Genomic DNA, 15,646 nt, shown 5'->3' on the forward strand with positions numbered 1-15,646 from the left:
TTGTAGCAAAATTGAACTAAAAAGTTTAGATTCAACTAAAGTATAAAAAACGAAGCTCAAGTACCATGAAAGTTTGGTTTTTTCATGTTTTTGTGAGCCCAAATCGTTCCATGGTCAAACAAAGTTAAAAAGAGTCACATTTAATTTAAATTAAAAAATTAATCCCTAAAATCTTAAATCTTAAGCCCTAAAAAGTAAAGTTATAACTTTAGTTTGTAATCAAAATTCAAAAGCTTAACCCTTACATTTCATTTATACAAATTTATATCATGTTAATTGAGAGTTCGATGTTGGTTACAGGTTATAACAGATTTGGTCAAATACAAAAAATAATTTGAGTTTAAAAATGACGACGAAGTTTGATTGGACTCTAATTTTTGTGGGCCAAGGTCAACCCTAATCAACATGGAAACAATTTAAATGGACTCAAAATTATCCAAAAGGAAAATTTAAAGCTCAAATCTTACATTTCATTAAGTAGTTCAAGTTGGGTCTAAAATAAAATTGCAGACTATAAATAATTTAGCTGAAAGACTCAAATCCAATTAAAGCTTTTAAAACAAGATTTAAGTCCAATAAAGATCTAATATGTATAATTTTTTTTTTTGCAAGCAAAGTCCAAATGATACATGATTAGATCAAAATAAAAAGACTCGTATTCAATCTATGCCAAAAAAATGAAAACCTTACATTTTATTGGATAAATTTAGGTTATGTTGACCTAGTCATCTCTAACAAAACTTGGATGAAAGGTTAAGATAACTGAATAATGAGTAGTCAAGATTGGATGCGAGGTGAGAAATAGTTAAGGAAAACATTAAAAGACACTTGACAACTTGTAAAATCTTATATAACTAGATGTATTTTTTTTAATTTCTTAAAGCAAGTTAAAATAATTTAAAAATTCATTTAAGTATTATTTTAATCCACTTTTTCATTTCAACATAATTTTTTCTTATATATATTTTTAGGGAATCCAAAATATCCTTTACCCAAGAGCCAAATACTCACAAGACATTGAATTCATTCAAGGAGTTGATATCTTCTAATTAATATTTTTTTACATACAAATATTTAAATATTAAACTTCTCACTACATGTTTAATAGATAATATTATGGACTAACAATGTTAACCATGCTTAGTTGACAAATATCATTGTTCCTCAAGTATCCAGTGAAATGTTTGATTTCTTATTTGTATGTATGAAAAATTATTTATTTGAGAGATGTTAGTCTCTTATACAAGTTTCAATATTTAACTATCAATTATAAAATAATCCAGCTTAAAAAAAGTCACAAAATGTTGATATTTTATATTTAAATTTAGGTTTAAAATAAAAAATTTAAAACTTAAAAGGAATCAAAATTGCACATAATCCAAAGCTATCATTAAACCTTTAATATTATTTACCGATAAAAAAGCCTTTAATATTATTTGTATACTCTTTACCTTATTTAAATACTTAAACATATTAACTTTCATAGAAGTGTTGATCCATTAAATTGTTAAAAGTATATTTGTAACGGTATTTATTAGAATCATCTTAAAGAAAGGGTATTTAATAAAAACATATAATTATACCAGCTCTTAGTGGGTAAGAATGGAGTGCAGTACTTGAGATGTAATTTCCTTCTCTTATTTACTCACACTTATAATTTATTTATTTACTATTCACCATTTAAAAAAATACAAATGACAAGTTCGTTATTTTGTTAGTTGAATTTCCAAAATGGTAAATGGAAATCTAACGTGAAACATTATATGACCGAAACAGGTGTACAAAAGTATACTCATTATCCAAAACAGGAACCTAAAAAACAGAATTGTTTGTTTTTTGAAGGAGTAAAAGTAAAAATATAGTACTATAAAATAATTCAACAACTATTCCATACACAAGTAACAACCAACCAAGTCCAAACATGAGATGAGACTTGAAAATACAGCAAATTGAGTGTTTATGATATTAACTAATCATTCAAATAAAAATAATCCCTCAACCGGAAAAGTACCTAACAACAACATCACGTTCACAGCTTCTACCGATTGAAAAGCTCCACCAACAATAATAACCTCTGATTTCTTCTTCCACTTTCTCTGTGTGAGATTGAAGAAGAAGAAGAAGAAGATGGGGATTGCAGTGGCGAGTGTTGATTTGCTGAGTGAAAAGGCAGCGTTGATGAGAGAGTCTCTGCAGAAGAGCCAAACCATCGCAGACAACGTCGTCACCATTCTGGGTTCCTTCGACCACCGTCTCTCCGCCCTAGAAACCGCCATGCGTCCCACTCAGGTGCCCTTCGCTTCTCCGGGGGCAGGTTTTGCTTGGGTTGGTTTAAAAATGGGATTTTTGGAAATGGGGTTTTGTTGGTTTGACTTGTCTTTGACTTGGGTGCAATGGGGTTTTGCTTTGGGTCATTGGGTGGGTCCTTCGTTTTTCAAGTGGGGATCTGGAGGGTGGTTAAATGTTGGATCTTTTCATCTGGGTTTGCAGATTAGAACTCACTCCATAAGGAAGGCTCATGAGAATATTGATAGGACTCTGAAGGCTGCGGAGGTTATATTGGCTCACTTTGATCAATATCGTCAGGTTGAAAAGATCTGTTTTTTTCTTCTTCTTCATAATGTACCCTTTTTTTTTATTTTATATATATATATATATTATATGAATTATATTGCTCTTTGTCGAATTGATAAATTGGAATTACAAGTTCAATTTTGTGTCGTCGTGAATGTGTTGTTAAATTCAAATTTTGTTGAATTGGTTGCAATGCTGCTTAATTTCATTTTACTTTGTTTATATAATCTAGCTGAAGGCATGTCTGTTTGTTGCTTTGCTTTGATAAATTGCAAATCTGAAGGCCTGACCCTTGTCTCGTTTGGTCAACTTATCTGATTTTTGCATTATGGTGTTATTGCAAATGTTGTTTTTACATTACTATGATCTATCTTCCTACTCCAGTAGTGTGTCAAGTCAAAAGCAAAACCTGTATACCAATAACTTGTAGTTAAAGACAACAAACCTATTTCTTCTCCAAGCTATCTGGACAAATCCATATTTCCTGAGAAACATGAAAAGCTTGTTGCATTTTTTTCATGCTATGCTACAATGTAAAACAGATGCTATCAGTTGGTTATGATGCAGTGTCGAAAAACCAGCAATAGATTTCCCCAACTTCATCGTAATGTTTGCGTGAGCTTCAACTTATGATTTTTGTAGGGCGGCTTTATGCAGTGGGTTTGGAACACTCTTATCAATTGAAATGTTTCATCTTTTCATTCTGGAATAATCTGGATGTTCTTGGATACTGGCCAAGTTGCATAAGGGGATGGGGTGGCTGTTCTCAAATATACAAGGGCACTAACCTAAAATTTCTGATTGAAGAAATTCCAAAACAAGATGAAAGAGGAGATATGTTGAAGTTGAACTAGAAGATCACATACAATTCTCGAGGAAATGACCAAGAAAATGCCTTGAACAACTACAAAATTGTTACGTGTCTCAAGCAACAAAAGTTGAAAATTAAATTGGATCTTACGAAGTTAGAAATACAAAACAAGATGCACTCTTCATCATTTTGAATCCGCCAAAGGGATAAAAAGTGCTGGGATAATGTTCAACACTCTATGAAATCCTCCTAACGGATACAAAACTTAGTGAAGAAAGCACAAAAGGTTTTTAAATTCCTCGTTGATAACTCCGTCTCTTTTCTTTTACATGAGAAACCTATATATAGAAGCCTGGAACACCCCTCCAAGCATAGGAAAATGGCAAATTAAAGGCATATTTTATTCATAGCAACCTGATACAAGTTTTTGTTTGAATTCAATCGTAAGTTATGGGACTCCAGTCCCACATTGGAAGTATGGGCTCATGGTGTGGGATTTATTTAAGGTCTTTGGCATTTCCAACTACAACAACTATCTTTTGTGGTGTGGTTCTCCCAAGGTTCTTATCAATTTCATGGGTCACCAACCAAGTATTTGTTACAAGTATCAGATGAGAAGTGGAGAAAAAGAAGAGAAATGAACACAGAATTTGATGTGGTTCGGCTGGCAATAAATCACAGGCACTTAGGTCCATGGGTGAAACTGAATGAAAATTTGCTACTTGCAATGAAGATTATGAAGAGTAGCCACTTAATACTCACTGTGAAAGATATTTTATGTCTTCACTTTCTTATTTAGTTTATTCTCTTTTTTTATTTTGTTCTTGTTTTTAAGCAGAACAATGGTACTTTAGCGAGATTGGTACAAAAAAAATTCATATCCTTGTACTTTAAAAAAATTTAATTACAAGATGACAACTTATGGACTTTTCTTCTTTTTCTTTTAATAAGATATGTGGTACATATATGTCATTTACATCATTTTATATTCTCATTGATCTATTATACAGGCAGAGGCAAAAATACTTAAAGGGCCACATGAAGACCTGGAAAACTATCTTGAAGCAATTGATAAGTTGAGAAGCAATATTCAGTTTTTTGGCAGCAAGAAGGGTTTTAAGAGCAGTGACGGTATTGTCATCCACGCTAATAATTTGCTAGCTAAGGCTATTTCGAAGCTAGAAGATGAGTTTAAGCAGTTATTATCATCTTACAGGTATGTATTTTTGTACTTATTTTTGTTCATCTTTTGGAATGTTTGATGAAAATTTTATTAGCTTGCATAAAAATAACCATTGATGGTTGTGTCAATCTTTCAAGAAAATGATATATTCTTTAATGCTAAACCTAAACAGCTTCATGTGTAATATTTGAATGTGTGATTCTTTTTTTCCCCCACATTGTGAAAATTTAATTTGTTGCTATGACATTTTCTTTTATAATGTGTGATTACAGCAAACCTGTGGAACCTGAGCGCCTCTTTGATTGCCTTCCAAATTCAATGCGACCTTCATCAGGATCACCTGGCCATGAGGGTGACCCTAGTGGCAAGAATCCTAATCACCATTCTGAGCATCACAACAATAATGGTGATGCTGTTGTATACACACCTCCCGCTCTTATACCACCAAGATTTTTGCCACTGCTACATGATTTAGCACAGCAAATGGTTGAAGCTGGTCACCAGCAGCAGCTACTCAAAATATACAGGTAATTCTCTTTGTTTAGTTGACTGTTAAGTTGCATAGGGAAAAGTTGAAATTGTCTTGTTGTAAAAATCTTCATTTGAAAAATTGTAAAAGTACTGAGCATGAAAATTAAAATTTTACAATTTAGAATTTTACCACATTGAAGGTTGTTAAATTATAAGTATAGGAAGGAAACTATTAAGAAATCAAATGTCTTATGAATTAAGGTTAAGGAAGTGTCCATTGGGGATTGATTCTGAGTGATTAATTTATATAGGCCTGTTAGAGATATAAAATAGTTCATAGAATCATAGGCCTAAAAGCTTTACTTTTTGGGAGTTGGTTTTATAGGATGTTAAATTGAGGAGTCATTGATTTGAGCTATACAGTTGAGTACTCTATCCTCTAATATAAATATTGATGTAGTGCGGGCCAGACACAATATATGTTTTAACTAGAAACGGTTTATTTTTTTTTCCATTCTCCCTCTATAGCTCTGTCAATCCTTATTTAGCAGGCTAGAAGTTATGGTCACGTGATTGGTAAGAAAACCATTCCTAGGTCGTGAACAGGGTTTTGCATTGATACCTCTAACATGTTCTAATAACCCAGTTTAATTCATGCTGAGAGCATGTGGGGCTTGAAAATAAATTGGACTGCATTAGGGAAACATAATTCTGTAGGCTTTGTGGTGGTGGCTTAATATACAGCATGGTTTTGACACCCCTAGGTATAGTGCATAAAAATGTACTTATGATACCCATTTCCAACAATGATTAACATTACTACTGCACTTTTATTATAATTATGTAGAGATGCCCGTTCAAATGTATTGGAAGAGAGCCTCCAAAAGCTTGGAGTTGAGAAACTCAACAAAGATGATGTTCAAAAGCTGCAATGGGAGATTTTGGAAGCCAAAATTGGAAACTGGATTCATTTCATGCGTATAGCAGTAAGATGATTGTAGGATTGATGCTGTGTTTTTCTCGTCATTATGTTTTTAATTTCTTACAAATATGTAATTATACATGAACAGGTGAAATTGTTGTTTGCTGGTGAGAGAAAAGTTTGTGATCAGATATTTGAAGGCTTTGATTCACTTAGTGAACAGTGTTTTGCCGAGGTGACTACAAACAGTGTCTCAATGCTACTCAGTTTTGGAGAAGCAATTGCCAAAAGCAAGAGATCTCCAGAAAAGTTATTTGTACTATTGGACATGTATGAAATAATGCAAGAGCTTCACTCAGAGGTATGGCTTTTGAAATGCGAAATCACAAATCTTGATGCTATCTCTTTTGTGTATTGGTTTCATAAATCTTATGAGGTCAATTTGTAGAGTTTTATTTTATGTTCAGTGGTCACAGATTTTCTTATTTATCATAATAGTGTTAGTGTTATACATGTCAGTGACTTTTCACCTGCATTACTAATATATTTGTAGTTTCCTTTTCAGTTGTCTATGAGACTGGTAGTAGTACCTCTAATTTAATTATTATTCTTTTAAGAAAGAATGCTCTATCATAAAATCATCAAATCTGTCATGATCACCGAACTCCAATACTTTGGCCTTGCACTCTGGCTTATGTTTTAACATTTTTATGGCTGTCTTCGGTAAATTGTGACTACCATGAAAGGGAACTACACTTCTGATTTTTCATGTATAGGAACATTTTTTCTAAAAAATCTTATGTAAAAGTTTGGAACTATACTATTGCCACTTTTGAATTGTTTATAACATTCATGAGAAAAACTATTTAGTAAACATTAAAAAGTCTCTGATGTGATAGGTGCTTCATCTCATTTAATGAGGCCAATTTATGTCAATTAAAAGATTATAATTCTATCATTAGTGAGGGCCTGTGTTAGTGTCATCTGCTATAGTTTTTACTTTCAACTTCTTACTGATAGAGGTTTACACTTTACACTAGTCACCACACTAGATGTGATATATTTGACTATCATGATACATAACAGGTTTGGGTAGTTTTTGTTTTGTTCATAAAACAAGAACAAGGCATATATTGTAGTGGTGTTATAATCTTGCAATCAACTATTTCTCGACATTTTGCAGATTGAAACTCTTTTTAAAGGCAAAGCTTGCTCTGGAATAAAAGAAGCTGCTACTAGTTTGACAAAACGACTTGCACAAACAGCCCAGGAGACCTTTGGAGATTTTGAAGAGGCAGTCGAGAAAGATGCTACAAAGACTGCAGTAACAGATGGAACTGTCCATCCTTTGACGAGCTATGTGATTAACTATGTGAAGTTTTTATTTGAGTAAGTTCAGTGTTGTCCGATCCCAATTTCGCAGCCATATCATCAAATTCTAACAGTTTTGCCGTGTTCATTGATGAGATAAAAAATACGTTTGTCATTATTTATCATCATTCCGTACATTGTTAAGTTTCTTAAAATTTATTTTATAGTTCTGTGTTATTCTGCTCATGGACATTTTAGTGCATTTCTTTGTTAGATATGCTGAGCGATTGGCATGCCATGTAACATGTTTGATCACTTAGTTTCTAGGTGTTTCTTTTGTAGTTTTATTGAGAGGATATCTTATTGATAGAACTGGTTCAGAATCTGAAGGAAAGAATGAATTTTTTTATTGATGAGCCCGAAATACCAATTGCTGTGCCATTGTGGTAGCAGCCTTACAATAGGGTAGAAAATAATGAGTGATTAGATCTGTTTTGAGCTAATCGAAGATTTCCAACTATTTGAACTGAGTTTTATTTTTGTTATTATAAATTGATGATGTCTATGAGGGAATTGTGCAATCCCATGCTTCTATTTTATATTTTTTATATTTAAGAGAAACTATTTCTTAAAGTTTAGTTTTCACTCCCTTTGGAAGAAGGATATTGCTTAAGCTTGTGTACTCTTCAATATGTGTGTGGGTAATTTTTTTCAGGATCTTTATTATAGATCTGATCTTCACATATTTGACCTGATCAGAATTCTTTAAACTTTGCAGCTACCAATCCACCTTGAAGCAACTTTTTCAGGAATTTGAAAGTGGTGATGATTCTTCACAGCTAGCATCTGTAACAGTGCGGATAATGCAAGCTTTGCAAACCAATTTAGATGGAAAATCAAAGCAGTATAAAGACCCTGCATTGACACATCTTTTTCTCATGAACAATATTCATTATATTGTCAGATCAGTTCGGAGGTATATCTTTGACATTTTTTGGTTATGAATTTCTTTAAATCATATGATTTTATTGCATGTTTTGGTGGTTCAAAGTCTTTTTTCCTCTTAACCCTCTTCTATTTCTAGGTCTGAAGCCAAGGATTTGCTAGGGGATGATTGGGTACAACGACATAGGAGGATTGTTCAACAGCATGCAAATCAATACAAAAGAAATGCTTGGGCAAAGGTCTTGTTCTAGTGACCTTATTGACCGTTACATGTCTCGCAGCTTTCTTATATGTCACTTGGATAAGGGTAAAATATGTTTAGTCCCTCTAAAATTATCGAAATTCGCGTTTAGTCTCTTTAATTTTTTTTATCTTATTTCAGTCTCACAAATTTGAAAATGCATCATTTTTAGTCTTCCAAGTACTTTCGATAGCACTTAAAAATAGTTTTAAGACGCTATTTAAACCACTTGGAAGATAAAAAATACTGCATTTCCAAATTTGAGGGACTAAAATAAGATAAAATTTTAGAAGGACTAAAACTAATTTAGAAATATTTTAGAGGGAACGAAAACATATTTTACCCTTTTGTTTTTGGTAATAAAGGTGTTCAAGTAGATTCATTTAATTTTTCCTGATGTTTGGTTCATGTGAATGCTCTATTTCTTCTTAACATTAATATTTGTTTAAGTTGTCAATTTTTTAATTTTGATTCTTTTCTCGGCAGATTCTTCAGTGCCTATCTATTCAGGGGCTTACCTCATCAGGTGGTGGGAGTGGTACTGGTGGCGATGGCGGAGCCGGAAGCAGTAGTGGTGCTTCAAGAGCAATTGTTAAAGACAGGTAGCCTTTCAGTTGCTTCTTTATGAGTAATTTCTTTACTTGTTTTGACACGTCTACATGTATTGCATTATCAGGTTTAAGAATTTCAATGTTATGTTTGAGGAACTCCATCAGAAACAATCTCAGTGGACAGTTCCTGACACCGAGTTGCGAGAGTCTCTTAGGCTTGCAGTTGCTGAAGTCTTGTTGCCAGCCTATAGATCATTTGTCAAACGTTTTGGGTGCGTTCTCATTTTAATTTATGTCATTCCTGTTTATTATGTAGGGGATTGGTATCCATGAATGTGAAATGATGTCTTTTTCTCCTTTGAAACAAAAATACATTTGCTTATGTTTGTCTTTGATGCCTTGTGGTTTTTGTATGAGCTATTGGTATTTTGCAATTAGTGCATATAATTGGGAACCTGCTGTGTCACAGGCCCCTAGTGGAGAGTGGAAAGAATCCTCAAAAGTACATCAAATACACACCAGAAGATCTAGACCGAATGTTGGGTGAATTTTTTGAAGGAAAAAACATGAGTGAAACAAAGCGATAAAATAATTGCTGATAACTTAAGGTAGGTCTATTTTGAATTCAGCATGATGGTATTTGGTGGTTATTGGTTAAAGCCTTTATTGTGGATTGGTTTCTTTTCTCACTCTCACTTGTAATTCACCAGGTTGTATTTGGTAGCCGAAAAGGAACTATCGATTGTTTTTTGTGTGATGAGATGGTGAATGATTCTGTATAGTTGCCTTGATTTGCTGTTTGAGGTGTTAAGGGTGTGTTTGGAAATTCATTTTATTTGTGTTGAAGGGAAGTTTTGCATTTTTTGAATGTATAAAGGTTGAAGCTATGGCAGTGTTGGATTGACGATTGACGTTGAATGTGGGTTAAATTAAATGGAACTACAAGGCAAATGTATCTCTGCCACGTGTACAAGTTTGTGATTATATGAATGAAATGTTAGCAGTCATGAGGGGAATTTCATGTAACAAGGAATTGGTGTACTATTCTTGCATCGAAATTCAAACAGGAAGCCGCAGCCAAATAAGAATGTAAACTCTTCAAAGTGTTTTGTTGAAGAAACTGGCCAAAGTTTTGCCGGGTCTTGAAAGTGTTTTGTTACTATGAAACTTTGACCCGAGTATCACCATGACATAATATTTATTTTTGTGTATAAATCATATATTTTATGAAATTTTCTATACTTGATCTAATTAATAAAAATATCAAATACAAAGATTGAATTAGTTAAGGCACTATTACAATTACTCTACTATTATCATCTCTTATTCTTATTATAAGGTACAATTAGAAAGAATAGGTAATTATTTTTATAAGATCTTTTACAATTTTTATGAAACATTAATTTTATTTTTAATTTTGTGTCCTTATTAAATATTGTGAGAGTATGTGTTTTTCACTTTCACCTTGAAGAATTTCCAATTTTCATTTATCATTTTTATTGGTATTGGTGCATAAACTTTTAAATGAAGTAATATATTCATCTCTCATAGAAATTTGATAATAAATAAGAAACGTAAAATTGGAAGATGATAATTTTGGTTTATAAATATAATAAAATTAACTAAATACAACTACTTATATTATTTCATGTAATTCAATTAAACATGCTTTATAATAATTACCGAAAGGAATATTTATTGGCATACTTTTTTTTATCATTCTCTTTTTATTATTATTTTTATTTCTTAACAACGAGGTAAGAAGTAGGGATGGCAAAACGGGTCCGTCTGGCCTGTTTTGGCCTAGCCTGCCAATGTAAAACGAGCTGGGATGCTGGCCCGCCCCGCCTAAGAACGGGCTGGCGAGTTGACAGGCCAGTCCGCATACAAAAAATAATAATAATAAAAAATGAAAAAAAAATATATTTTATGTTCAAATAAAAAAAATTGCTACAAATAAATAATATAACCATATGAAATTAAAAATGCATACATATTGTACATAATATATGTTCAACAAAAGCAAATTACAAACTTAAAACAAATTCAAATAAAAATTAGTCCACTTACACCAAAATCAAAACCAAATTATAAACTTACAAATTACTTATAAACTAAATTTTTTGATAGTCCACAAAACAAGTTCAAATACAATTAATTAACTTAAAATTTTTATTTTAAGAATATTAGAAGCTTTCTTGAAAGAAGTTGTCTCTACTTTTTTTCTTGATCATCTTTATCCTCATCTTCTACATCAAAATAATTAAATTAAAAAAAATATATGTGGGCCGGCAGGTTGTGGCGGGCCAGCTCGCTATTTGGGCTGGCGGGTTGGCGGGTTAAAATGATGGGCCTGACTTGCCAATTTTTGGCGGGCAACGGGCCGGCCCGCGGGCCACGGCCCACTTTGCCATCCCTAGTAAGAAGCATAACTTTTTCACTTGTAATAATAATAATAAATCGACATACTTTATATCTTAATATATATTTTATTTAAATTAAATTGAGATGGTTATAATTTTGTGCATATATTATTATTAATAGTTTAATAAGAATAATAATTTGGAGAGGGAAGCATGGCCACGTTGAAGGCTAAAGCACCGCGAATGGTATACACCACACAACACTTCGTCAACAATTGTGTTTTGGTTCCGAGAAAATTTGCAATGGCTACTCACTCTGCTGGTAATCTCATAACTCTGCAAAATGCATTCCTATTGTTACTCCGTTCGATTCATTTCATCGTATTCTTCTGTTCGATTTGAATTTTGAAGCCACGGAAAGGACTTACAAAGAAACATTCGATCGTTCTACAAACAAGCGCTACGCAGATAGCCTAATTCCTCACATTCTGCATCTGTAATTTCTCTCTCACTAACTATCCACGTTTTCATCATATTTTGCTTTTTTAATTCCCAAGATATATATGAAACTATTTGGCTAACACAAGTATAGTATTGTATTGGATTGTATTATGTATATATCTGGTATGTTGATTTCAGGTATGGAGCGTGTGCAACGTCTCGCGACTTTGATATCTATGCCGCAGATGCTACCTTTGAGGATCCACTTATGTGTGCACGCGGGTATATATGCTTGCTTGCATTTTTTTTTCTTCATAAAATACACACTAAACATGTCATTTTAATTCATACACGCGTTTTGCAGGGTGAAACAGATCAAATCAGCGTTCTATTCCATTTCCAAGGTTTTTCATTACTCCATTTGTTTCTCGTGCTTTGGATTTTGCACTGTCTTCCTCAATGAATGATAGCGTCATAGTCTTGACATGTAACAAAACTTTGGTGATTGATTGATGCATTAAATCAGAAAGTTGGGATTTATCTCATGAATATTTGTCAAAAGATATACAAACTTCTGTTCAAGATATCACAGATTCTATATAGTTGATTGCAATGAATATGTGGGCAACGAATTAGAGTTTTTATTTTTATTTTTTATTAACTCGGTATAATTGGAGGAGCATTTTATATAAATTGTTGCATAATGGAATATACTTAATATTTCCTTCTTTTGCAAGGTTGTTGCGTCCCTGTTATCCCCTTTTTCAGTTACTATAATGCCACTGAAATTTGAAGTAACACTGTAACAGTGATAAACCTTAAGCTTGTATCATGTTAGTGGATCATCAAGCATGTGATAGTCGTAATTTAACAATAAGAAATGTTTTCTTTATTTTGGGAAATGATACTCGTGCAAAAATTTGTACATCATTATTTGTGTATTTTTCTCTATTACATCATTTATTAATAATGGTAAAAGATAAACACAAAAAAGTGATGTTTTACTAATTAGTGTATAAATTGTTACACGTATATCATTACTCTTTTATTTTCTTAAGAATGGAAGAATTTTTTAATACTGGAAGCAGATTTCTTATTCCTATAATGACTTATTTAATATTAGATACAATTATCTTGTTTGAGGAGGTCTCGTTCTTCTCTTTTTCTTCTTAATGTTGAGCTAATTTCCAATTTCTATTTGTCTCTATATACCTTAGGTATTTAAGGAGTCAAAGATTGTGGAATACAGTATCAAAGAACATATGGTTGCACCAGGAAAAGGAGAGGTGAGTAAATCTGGTGTCGCTTAATTTAGTATGTAGCACCTCAATCTTTTGTTCTCTGCTAAAAATTTCAAGTGCTTGCTTGATCTCTTACTGGAAGATCCGAATTGATGGATGTTGCATACAGATATTAATTGACAATAGGCAATACTATAAATTCTTGGGGAAGGATATAGATATGGTATCGCTAATCAAGTTGTATATTGAGGATGGTAAAGTTGTTCGCCATGAGGACTGGTATGTATAGATCTCCTGAACACTTTTTTTTTTGTTTTCTGCTTTCCTTAAAAAATTACTTAATTTGACATTTTATGATTATTTTATACTCCTTACTTTTAATAGTACTTAAAAAATGTATTTGCAATTCATCATTTATTGTCTTAGCGCCATATTTTTTCCACTAAAGAGAACACATATGGAGTGACTGTTGAATTGAACATTGTTTTATACACAACCTTGGACATCTATTTACTTAGTCATAACAAAGCATTCATACCACTATGTGCTGGTATATATACCTGCATAGAGTGAGCATGTTTTTCATATAAATACCCCTATGTGCTCGCATGTATACTTGCATAGAACGAGCATGTTTTTCATATAAACTGTTGACTGATGGTTTCAAGTAACTCTAGAAATAATTATGATTTATTGTTACAAACCGTATAAACCATGTTTGGCCTTAATATGTAAACTTTTGTCAGGTAATCCATAAATATTTTCTAAAATTGTCGGATTTTTTCATATTTTACCTAATTTATAAATACCGGTGTAATACAGGAAAAAACCCTACAATTAAACTTTTAAAACCATCTTTGACAATGGAAATTCAATGTTTAGGCACTAAAGCCAGAGTTTAACAAAGGTGGCTGGGACCCTAATATCAAATTAGTCAACTCAATTTAACCCGCCCTTAACTTGTTAAAAATGAATTGGGTACGGTTGGATTCATTTTGAGATTGAAACAAAAATTTCAATTGAATCCAGTGGTGGGTTTAGAATTGGGTTACGGTGACTCACCAAATTAAAAAATATATATATATATATATATAAAAAATTGGATGACTCAAAAGTACAAATAATCTAAACATAATGTCACAAAAATATTATCTAACTAAATTATCTTATCACATTTTTTATAGAAATTATTATCACGAGTTAAATAAATATAGAGAAGAATAACAAAATAACATGAAATTCATAATAGTAAAGCTTCATAAAACATTATGGCCTACAAAATAATAATTAACTAAACAATCTATAAAAAAATTTAGTAAAAGAAAAAAAATTCAATAAGTCAACTGAACCTGTCTATTGACCCGTCACGTTCGCAAGTTTTGCGGGTTAAATCATTCAATTGAATTTAACCCAATCCATTTTGACAGGTTAAGTAGGTTGAACTGTCAAGTTCAACTACATTCCTAGGGCTTTGCATGTTTTTCAGGAGAGCAAGACCTTTGTGTACCCAACTTGGCTTATTTTAACTCACTTAGTTCCTGTAACTTTTGTACTAAGATATTTTTTGTTTCTAGTTAGATGAATTCTATTTAGATTTACTTTTGGCCGTGGAAATTTTGTTTGAGTTGGTAAACAATCTTTTGCATCAATTATTGTGTTGGGATGTCATCGCAGCTTCTAATTTATTGTAATTCACTAATTATGTAAATGATTTCAATAAACTATAAATTATATATTATTTTGGAACCTAGCTAGAAACTAAGTCAATATATTATTTTTGCTGTGAACTATGAAAAATAACTCCTTATGGCTCATGTAAATATTTCGTCTATAAATATTTCTTCAATTCTCTGAACAAACAATGTAAGCCATAATAATTCTTCCTATGTGACTAAATTTATGTTTATGCCCTATAGGTGGGACAAGAAACCACTTTCGAATAGAGAAACAGCGAAGATGCCATTTCTTGGTCGAATAGCAGAAATGACTCGCAGGGGATCAATGATGGCAACACATCTGTTTATGAGGTTTGGGAAGGACCCAAATGTGTGAGCAACCAAAATCCATGCAAAATATTATAAGCTTTGCTACATGGGATGGACCTGTATATGGGACTCGATGTTATTACCTGACGTTGTTGTCAAGCATATATGTATTATAATGTTTATCCCTTCTTGTGGCTTTGATGAATACTAGTATGTTGTATGTTATATGGAACATAATTTGTCGAACTGGTGGCTCCAACCCACGAAAAAGATCTATTTACTTTCCTATTTGTTTTTATAATTCGAATCATAGTAAAGTTTCTGTAAACTTTAGGTGTCCAAAAAAAAATCGAACTCTTTCTAGGAATACTTAGTTTGGTGCTTCACCATTTGAAATCACCTTGGGGGAAATTGTGAATGTCGAAAATAAGTTAAAATAAGGACGGGAGTGGACATGGATTGGGGAAATATTGTTTTAATCATGATATTGGTGTAAGTTTCTAATTAATCATTAAATCGATTGAATATTCATTTATCTCATAAAATAGTACTTTAGATGTAGAATATAAAGGGATTCAATGAAGTATGTTTACATATTATAGTTCTG

The 15,646-nt window shown here is 32.3% G+C and overlaps 2 protein-coding genes across 2 annotated transcripts; both read left to right on the forward strand.

Moving 5' to 3' along the window:
• Nucleotides 1-1,905: 1,905 nt before the first annotated feature.
• LOC109805133 (exocyst complex component EXO70A1) lies at nt 1,906-10,150 on the forward strand. Its single transcript, XM_020367121.3, has 13 exons — nt 1,906-2,289; nt 2,491-2,586; nt 4,396-4,601; nt 4,841-5,095; nt 5,887-6,025; nt 6,110-6,322; nt 7,145-7,350; nt 8,051-8,248; nt 8,357-8,456; nt 8,945-9,060; nt 9,135-9,281; nt 9,479-9,617; nt 9,720-10,150. The coding sequence occupies exons 1-12, from the start codon at nt 2,128-2,130 to the stop codon at nt 9,594-9,596; spliced, it is 1,956 nt and encodes a 651-aa protein (XP_020222710.1). The 5' UTR covers nt 1,906-2,127; the 3' UTR covers nt 9,597-9,617; nt 9,720-10,150.
• A 1,387-nt stretch (nt 10,151-11,537) lies between these two features.
• On the forward strand, nt 11,538-15,367 carry LOC109805087 (Nuclear transport factor 2 (NTF2) family protein). The gene is made up of 7 exons (XM_020367042.3): nt 11,538-11,694; nt 11,784-11,868; nt 12,012-12,095; nt 12,178-12,217; nt 13,031-13,099; nt 13,224-13,333; nt 14,971-15,367. The coding sequence occupies exons 1-7, from the start codon at nt 11,586-11,588 to the stop codon at nt 15,104-15,106; spliced, it is 633 nt and encodes a 210-aa protein (XP_020222631.1). The 5' UTR covers nt 11,538-11,585; the 3' UTR covers nt 15,107-15,367.
• The last annotated feature ends 279 nt before the right edge of the window (nt 15,368-15,646 follow it).

The sequence above is a fragment of the Cajanus cajan genome, chromosome 7, assembly GCF_000230855.2.
Source record: "Cajanus cajan strain Asha chromosome 7, NIPB_CcT2T_4, whole genome shotgun sequence".
Lineage (NCBI taxonomy): Eukaryota > Viridiplantae > Streptophyta > Magnoliopsida > Fabales > Fabaceae > Cajanus > Cajanus cajan.

What these genes read in the sequence shown, in the direction of transcription:
- LOC109805133 (XM_020367121.3), top strand. Translation starts at nt 2,128, where the DNA reads ATGGGGATTGCAGTGGCGAGTGTTGATTTGCTGAGTGAAAAGGCAGCG. An exon ending in ATTGTCAGATCAGTTCGGAG is followed by an intron (nt 8,249 to 8,356) that starts GTATATCTTTGA and finishes TTCTATTTCTAG; the next exon opens with GTCTGAAGCCAAGGATTTGC. An exon ending in AAAGAAATGCTTGGGCAAAG is followed by an intron (nt 8,457 to 8,944) that starts GTCTTGTTCTAG and finishes TTTTCTCGGCAG; the next exon opens with ATTCTTCAGTGCCTATCTAT.
- LOC109805087 (XM_020367042.3), top strand. Translation starts at nt 11,586, where the DNA reads ATGGCCACGTTGAAGGCTAAAGCACCGCGAATGGTATACACCACACAA. An exon ending in AATGGCTACTCACTCTGCTG is followed by an intron (nt 11,695 to 11,783) that starts GTAATCTCATAA and finishes TGAATTTTGAAG; the next exon opens with CCACGGAAAGGACTTACAAA. An exon ending in CCACTTATGTGTGCACGCGG is followed by an intron (nt 12,096 to 12,177) that starts GTATATATGCTT and finishes CGCGTTTTGCAG; the next exon opens with GGTGAAACAGATCAAATCAG.